Below are 8,984 nucleotides of genomic sequence, written 5' to 3' on the forward strand. Positions count from 1 at the left end.
ATTTAAAATGCAGTAAACAAATGTCTGTATGTAATACAGGTAGTATTAGTATACCTGTGATACAGGTACCATTATTGAAAAACATATTCAACATAAGTTCATTAGCATCATGAAAGATGCAGTACAAAACGAAAATGTTAGAATAACAAAATCGACTGCCTCGCAATTTTATCTATCAATGAAGAAACTAGCAATTTCAATTTTTTAAATATACCGATATATAAAAAGGTAATAAAATATCTTGGTTAGGTATATAAGTAGTTTTGTTGTACTAGCAAAATTTCCAAAAATTTGGAATTATAGTATTTATCTAGGTTCCCACCGCCACCCGCCATGTATGTACAGCCGTGGATACGCACGGCCGCCTTCAATGACGCTATAAACGTGTCTGAAAGAAGTGATTTTAAGTGCTCATTCCGTCCCGAAACGGAGCCACATGGGACTGATGCTGCAACCATGCACGTAGTGCATTAATAAAGATATAAATAATGAGGGTTTTTCAAGATAGTGTTTTCATACCGCTTTTTTAATGTGAACTAATATACTTAGGGGTCTCGCGTATATCCTCTAATCGGGCGTCGCAGTTGCAAGGACCGGTCCTGGATGTATATGTATATTTAAACTTATCATACTGTTATAATTTAAACAGAATACGATATAGATAACAGCATACCACAATTAATTTATCTTACGCCTTTGATTTTGGATACAATAATATATTTGGCAAAAAGAGGTAAAAGAAAACTCTTAACTTTATATATATATATATAAGTTTATGGGCGTAATTTTATTTAATTTTGTGCAGAAAAGTAGACAATGAATTATGGTGCCATACAGAATACCGGTATTTAATATATTGTAATACCGAAAAACCGGTACTTTCGTTGTCATTCGGTATTGCATTCCCTAGGTCCCACAATGCTTTTTCACTCTCAATGTGATATGGTTCGTTCTCTTATCTTCTCATTACTCCTGAAGTTATACTCAGTATCCGCCGCATATGGTCATTAAAAAAATCTTCTAATAGTCTACAATAATATGCAACATTTTCATATAGGTAACTTACGATGCGATAACAGTGTGGGTCGTTAAGGTGACTGTATCCACTTATCTGCATTTTTTCAAACGGTTGGATCTTTCGCAAGGAGATAATCGAGTCCAGGTATCGATATCGCGGTACCACCAGGTAAGCAGATAGCTATATACAATAATAATTACGATGCACACATCGAAGTCGCGGATAAAGCCGCGGCGGTGCAAATCGGCGCGCAGCTCGCGAACGCTTGGCGTCTCGCTCTACGACGCGAGCCATTGCACGGCGCGTACCTCAGAGGGGGAACAACGGCTTTGAATTGACCGACGAAAGAGATTTTGTCGAGTCAGTCTAGCATGCGACCGGTGTGCGCTTGTCGTGTTGAAGCCGTTACCTGTAAACATTTCAAATTTCAAACTTCAAACAAGTTTTTATTACTGTCATACAAAGTTTGACTTAACTTTTATGAAGTTGTGCAAGTGACAGTGCGGATATAATTATACAAACGTTAGTTTTCGGTATGTTTCCTGTTGATCTGTGATTGTATTTTGTTGATTGTTGGCGCGATCGAGGACACTCAGGCGGGCGGCGAGCGCTTAGTCACTGATGAGAGCTGCAGCGCCTGCGGCCTCAGACATCGACCGGACGACCTCAGACATGACGAGCTCTTCGTAGCCTGGCCGACAGCTTCGACATGGCCGAATTCATAGAATACGACTGGAGGAACGTTCTGGCCGCTAATGAGATAACTTCTCGACAGGGCGGGGGACGACTCGACAGAAGAGAATCGAATGACAGAAAAGCAGCTTTACAAACTCTCAAAGACTTAGTCGGAGCCAGCATTGATCTCGCTCTCAGGGACAAATCCCGTTGTCAGGATGATCAATTTCTTGAAAGGTTCCTGTTCGCCCGCAAACATGATGTCCGAGAGGCTTTTAGACTATTAATAAACTACTACTCGTATAGGCAAAGAAATCCTGGACTTTTCCGGGACCTGACAATTGAAGATGAGAGTATAACATTGGCTTTGGGTGATGGTCTTCCGGGTGTTCTACGCGAAAGAGATCGCAAAGGTCGATGTGTCATTGTTATGTTCGCTTCTAACTGGAGTCCTGAAATGTATAGCCTCACCGCTGTCTATCGTGCCCTCTTGCTTACCCTCGAGAAAGCGCTAGATGAGATCCAAAACCAGGCTAACGGTTTTGTAGTAGTAGTAGACTGGACAGAGTTTAGCTTTAAACAGTCTTCCAATATGAACCCGAAGATTCTAAAGTTGATGATTGAAGGTTTACAAGACTGTTTTCCGGCTCGATTTAAAGGTATCCACTTTATTGCTCAGCCATGGTACGTCGAGACTGCTCTGACGGTGATAAAACCCTTTTTGAAGGGTAAAACTAAGGAGAGAATCCGGCTACACGGAAACAACCTGTCAACGCTCCACGAGTACGTGACGAAAGACATCCTCCCGTCAGATTTGGGGGGTGAAGGACCTTCGCACAACACGGAAGAGTGGCTGGCGGAGCTGTGTCCCTCGACGGCCCCGGCGGTCGCGGCGATTCACGCGGACGCCCCTCTCGCCCCCGCGGCTCACCCGACGCAGCAGCCTGCAAGGCGAGCCTCCTCCGGGGCCCCGCAGATCAAACCTGACGAAGACTCTTTCGAAAAAGCAAAAATCGACAAGGGCTACAAAAAATCTGAAGGGTTTAGCTTTTTAAATAATAACGGTGTCGAAAAAAGTGCCAAAACACAGCTTCTTGACTGCGAAGATGACTTATTATTTTAGAATAGGTATTTCATGCTTGACCTGCTTATTGAATGCAGTATACAGTTTGTATGTGAGTGCATTGGCATAGTCCAGCCGTGTGAATGTGGTGCAAAAACATTAGATATCCAGTTCGAATCCGGCATCGTATGAAAACCCGATAACTCGACGAATAGTCTTTATAAGCTGCAAAATTGCGACTGAAGTTTTATACTAATAAATAATAATAATTATCTATTTTTAATGTATGTTATTTTTAGATTTACTCATTACTATTCAGGTGATATAGATTTGCAAGCCAAAGGTGTATTGTTATGGATATTTTCTAAGACTGTCGCGTAGTGTTTTTGTAATTGGACACTATTGACTTCCATAGGCTATTCTCGGATGACAATAATCTTACAGATGTTATTTATATCTCGTATAGATTTGCATTTACGTGGATCCGCAAACGATTATCGTTTGCTGCGACCGTGCTTCAATACATATTATGAACTTTGCTATGGAATACCTAATAATTTGTATGTATATATTAACAACATTGTAAGACTGCATATATAATAAACATATTTTTTCGAATAATTTTTCAATACAAAAATCGTAAGAAGGTATCTAATAAATACCTACTGACTATGGTTCCATTTAAAAGAATCTCCAAACTGCTTCTATTAAATTGCCGTCAATTTTCCGAATATTCTCGTATTAATTAATAATTATAATATACTTTCATGTATTTACAATATTATCCGTATAGTAAATTAATTAACTAAAATCAAATTATTGTAAATATTTAGCATCTTGAAATTCAGATTGAGCATGGGCATGTTACATGTAACATTAATTTGTTATTGCATTTGAAAATAATACAGTTAAAACGTAATAAACTATGGAATTATTGGGTATGTAATCGTAACCAATATTACAATTTTTATGAATACCTATAAATAATTAGCGTAGCACTTTGGAGAATTAAGAAATATTAGTTTCTATAAAAAAATAGTATTTAAATTTTCGTGAATATGATACAAAAAATTGCCGCCCGTTACTTTGCGTTACTATACTATTTTAGTTTGTACCTACTGTTATTATTTTCTTTTTTTCTGTAACCGTTTTTCTCCGTCCAACTTCAGTCTTTAGCACTGCTAGGTACCGAGGTACTGATTATAACAAATTATTATTCATAATACAGCAAAGATGTAGTACCTACCTAAGCATTTGTTAGGAATATTTTTATCGCACATTGTCAAGTTTACTTGACAACTTGGTTTTAAAACTATTTTTGTGGTAGATAAATCTATTTTCTCTATGTTTACATAAATGTTTGAGCAGTAAACGTTTTAAAAAATACACTTAAGCGATAAAACCTTCTATAAATACTAGTAATCGATGGAATGTGGACGCTTATTTAAAGCCTTAGTGCACCTTATATTATACGTACTTACAGAACTAACTGACAGTGAATTATTATTCTATTTTGTGATTGCAACTAAATGAAATATAATATATCCCATTTGCGTGCCTACATGGAAAAAATACAACATCGTGCATACATGGGTATTAACTTGTCTTTGATATTTCCTTAAAAAATTACGATTTTACTACGATTACAACTTAGCATTCATTAGCATTATTATCCCCAGTGTCGTGTACCCACATACTTATTTACATTTAAAAAATATTACTACTATATTCCTCTTGTTTTTTACATGACCTTTTCGGTCTATTTCGGTAACATTTAGTGATTAGAGAACACACAATACTGCCCTCATAAAATGACTAGCCTTAACTCACATTGAGGGGACGTGCGCCGCGTAGGTCAAAATGGAGCTTTTATGCTATTTTCAAAGCATGATCCTGGACATTCCTTAAACGTTGTAGATAATCTATTTACATAATTTTGAAGACTTATTATCCTTTATATTTATTTTAAACATTTGATGACGATACGGCCGTATCACATAAATTGACAAACGATAAATGAAGTAGGGAGTAAGATCATGTTAACGCGTGTTGTAGCTTAACCACTGGGGAATGCCAATAGAAATGGCGTATTTCAAAAAAATACTACCTTATTCTTAGGTCAATAATTATTATAAAGCAAACATTATTCGTAGAATGTTTATCACATTTGAATGGTCAAAGACATAATACATAATAATGTCGACATACATTTTACTAATGGTTTTATAAATGCTTTTAAAAAATAATAAATATAAAAAATCTTAACACCACTTCACATGGACGTACTGAAATATGACTATATTCTAAAACATTAGAGCGAGAGGTTTAAAAGAATACTATTCTTAGTAATAAAAATACTTTATGCAGTCATCAACTGTTTAAAATAAATATAAAGGATAATAAGGCTTCAAAATTATATAAATAGATTATCTACAACGTTTAATTATTTATATTATTTTAATTTAATTTAATTTAATTACTTATTTTAATTATTAAAAGGTTTAATTATACCTCATATGCATTTCTTTCAAAATTCTCCGATTCATCAAAATGTTTATTTTAAGGGTAGTACTTAGGTACTTAAAAAAATTATACAGAAAAATACTGACCCATTATATAAATTCGATTATTAACTGTTCAGCTTTTGTATAATTTAAAAGATCTAAACGATTAGGAATGTTAACTTTTTTGAGATAAGTAAGTAGATATATAAAATAAATAATTTTATCATTTCTATACGTTTCGTTTGATTGGAAATTTTACACGGTATTTTACCGTTATCTTTTATTTTAAATATAATATGACGACCTGAATTTTCTTTTTATATCTCGTAATTTAAATGATTTAATTTATCTTATCTGCCAATTAAAAGTGTAGGTAATTTCCTTTATTATGAAATCAATTCACACTCTCACATAATAATATTATTATCTTCTCATCGTATTAATTTTGAATTCTTGCTCGAAAGGGGATATCCTTTGTCAGTGTTGCCACAGTCTATAATGACTACTTGCATACCTGTTTAATCATGCAGCTCTGGAGTGCAATGCACTATGCGCACTGCCTTCTTTGAAATAGATCGGCCAAGGTCGTGGACTTAAAATCCTTCGACCTTTTAAATTAATGTAGACACAAGTACCTAGGTATATGTTGCTTTCTATATTTAAGTAAGTACGTGAGTTTTGTCGAATTTTATGTGGAAACGGTAAAAATATTAGAAAACACCAATTAGTTCCGTATCTATCCGTCTGACACCCAATTTTACAGGTAACTAAAAAATATAAGTACATTGAAATCGGTTTAGTTTAGTTTAGTTTTTATTCTTTTACTATGTTATTAAACATGTTGTGTTTTAAAATGGCCTAACTAAAGAAACACCTTTATTAGTTCGGTAAATATAACAATTGCAGTTGTGTGTTTTTCCACACCGATGAATACACCATTAAAACATTTCTTGGTATGAATGTACAAAAAATGATAACTAAACCACCACAGTACCGGTAGCATTGTTGGATAAGTTAATAACATTTATATGAACAACAGTTAATATTGATAATAGATATCAATCAGCACTGTCTGTGTAAGGAACAATGAAATGATGTTATAAAACCGTATGTACACGTAAATTCATTCCATCTTTACATACCTACTTAAGTATTACCGTTTTACTATTAACTTAAATAAAATCTCCACCGTGTCGATGGATTATTTTGAGCAAAAAAAGTATAAAAACGAGCTACGGGGGCTTCCATTTTCGATGAACACTGAATGACAGGGCGTTTAAACATGTATGTCACAATTTTCCACTTTACACGAGAACAAAACTAAATATTAATTGTATCAGTTTCGTATATCAAATTATATGCTTCACTAACGCACTACAAAAAATATATCTTCGTAACGGAATAACTCATACTAATAAGACTTTTAGGACGCTAATAATAAATTGTAAACAATTTAACCGAGTAAAACATCGATATTGTTAGTCCAAAAGGGCGTAATTAAAATTACTCCACTTTAGAGGAGAACAAAATTAAATAGGTAATAAATCTATCGGTCTCGTAGATATATCAGTAGGTACATTTTTCACGCAAGCACTACTAAAAAACTGTGTTATGACTCTTGCTGTTATATTTTTGAAACACAAAATCATAATTAAAAATTATTTCCTCAATATAAAAATTCTTTAATTACGTCTAGACCCTATTTGCCTACGAAATTAAAATGTTTACCCACCATCGAAAAACAAAAAAACTTTCCTTCATAACATAATTCCGTTTTAGCCATTGATAACAAGAAAACATCTTTAGATAAGTACTGAAATATCTACAAGTGAACGTAATTATTCAATGTATAGATTTACCTCTGTTAGAGCATTTGAAAGTAGATATTTTTTTTTTATAATTTTAAATGCAAGGCAAATCGTACATTAACAGGTTTAAATGTATTGGCATGTTATAAAAAACAATGCCGTCTGTATTACGAATTTGTATGCGGGCACCAACTATAAGAAAAGTATTATACCTCTCATGTATTATTATATACTTACTAATTTTCATTTAAGCTTAGAAGTTATAGATAAATAACTTCCATCTAATAGTATTGTTTATGGTTAGTAACAATGCCTATGATAATATGATATATTTCCATAAAAGGACACGGTGAAAAATCACCAAGCGCCCAAGTATTTTGATTAAAAAACAATGATGACGAATTGGCCATTGATATGTAAAACACTCACTTTGAATTTAATATTTTCAATATTCACGGAAGTTGTGGGTAGAAATTGAAAACGTTCGGTAGGTACAATAATAGTAAACATCTATAGAATACCGTCTTAAATACTATTTAAAAGATCTTTTCTAACCTATATTGTATATGCATCCGTTAACAATATTATTATAAGTTAGCAGGTATGTAACGTTATGTAGTGGAACTTTTAAAATTGAAGACTATGTTCATAATTCCCATTTTTTAATACGACATAATTACTAATTAGTATGCGATAGATTGAATAAGAAGAAATAATATCTCGGTTATTGTAGTTATGTTGTGTGCTGTATAACTTACTTATTTATGGTCTACGAATAACTTTTAACAGTTTTTATGCTCGATTTAAAAAAATAATTCTAATAAAAATTCAAGATTTTAAAAGATTTTTCTCTGAAAATTAAAAAAAAATCCAATTTAATAATGAACATTGAACGGTTAAACACAGTTCTGCTGTATCATTCAATAATATAAATACTAACTAAATACCTACTTATTGCTGGTTTTCCATATTAATATGTATCATTATTTTAATACTTTCTTCATATCATTAATGTATTCTTCAAACGTATCCACTGTCTTTTTCATAAATGTTTTCTTTAGTATCTATACAATCTTTACATACTTTACACACTTCACATACAAATATTATTCGGAAGCAACGACAGGTGCGATTTAATTAGACGACAGCCGGCTGCAGGTAATTTAATAGGAAACCGAAATCCATAATATTAAAACCTGTTTGAAATTGTATATCGGTTGGTGTCTCAAAATATGTTTTACACATAACTGCATAAAAGCATTGATTTTAAAATGTATTTCTCCATTATGTATCAATAATTATGGGTACACATTTTTTTAACCAGTTGTTCAATATACCTTCAATTATTTATCTTCCACCAAATGTTCACCAAAAAATTACATTAAACCTCCTGTCACATGTACCTAAACAGTAGTATAAATCCATACAATCTTGAATATTTAGTCATTTCTTATGTCGAACAGCCGAAAATATATTTCTACGTAATATTCCATCTCTCCTATTATCTATCTTTCAGTTTTATGATGATCTGATGGTGATCATACATCTCACTACGAATAATGATTCATTCGTAGCTCATTATGAAAATATAATTACATACAAATAATTAAAAATGCTCACTCATTATCAGAAAATGACCCCAAAATCCTATAAGGGCCGCATGACCTCTTGCGACATCCGCTGGCATGTCCTGTCCAAGGGTTATAATAATATGTAGGTACACACACGTGCATACTTATCGCACGTATAATTTATACCAAAGCTGACTTAGACCAACCTATAACCGGTCTCTATGTTAACTGATACATAATATTAATATAATACTGTATGTGAGTATAGGAAAACGACGTTCAATCGCAAAATATCGTCGCGCTAGAATTGGTTTCTCGAATATCCATTTTTGTCGAATTCAACCA

The 8,984-nt window shown here is 33.3% G+C and overlaps 1 protein-coding gene across 1 annotated transcript; it reads left to right on the forward strand.

Annotated features, from left to right (window-relative positions):
- Positions 1–1,419: 1,419 nt before the first annotated feature.
- LOC147068332 (clavesin-2-like) lies at positions 1,420–3,152 on the forward strand. Its single transcript, XM_085952341.1, has one exon. The coding sequence runs from the start codon at positions 1,728–1,730 to the stop codon at positions 2,814–2,816; it is 1,089 nt and encodes a 362-aa protein (XP_085808467.1). The 5' UTR covers positions 1,420–1,727; the 3' UTR covers positions 2,817–3,152.
- The last annotated feature ends 5,832 nt before the right edge of the window (positions 3,153–8,984 follow it).

Source organism: Rhyacophila brunnea, unplaced genomic scaffold (assembly GCF_057557595.1).
Source record: "Rhyacophila brunnea isolate RB1 unplaced genomic scaffold, BYU_Rbru_1.0 scaffold_3, whole genome shotgun sequence".
In the NCBI taxonomy this organism is placed as follows: domain Eukaryota; kingdom Metazoa; phylum Arthropoda; class Insecta; order Trichoptera; family Rhyacophilidae; genus Rhyacophila; species Rhyacophila brunnea.

Coding starts and splice junctions, on each gene's coding strand:
- LOC147068332 (XM_085952341.1), top strand. CDS start 1,728: ATGGCCGAATTCATAGAATACGACTGGAGGAACGTTCTGGCCGCTAAT.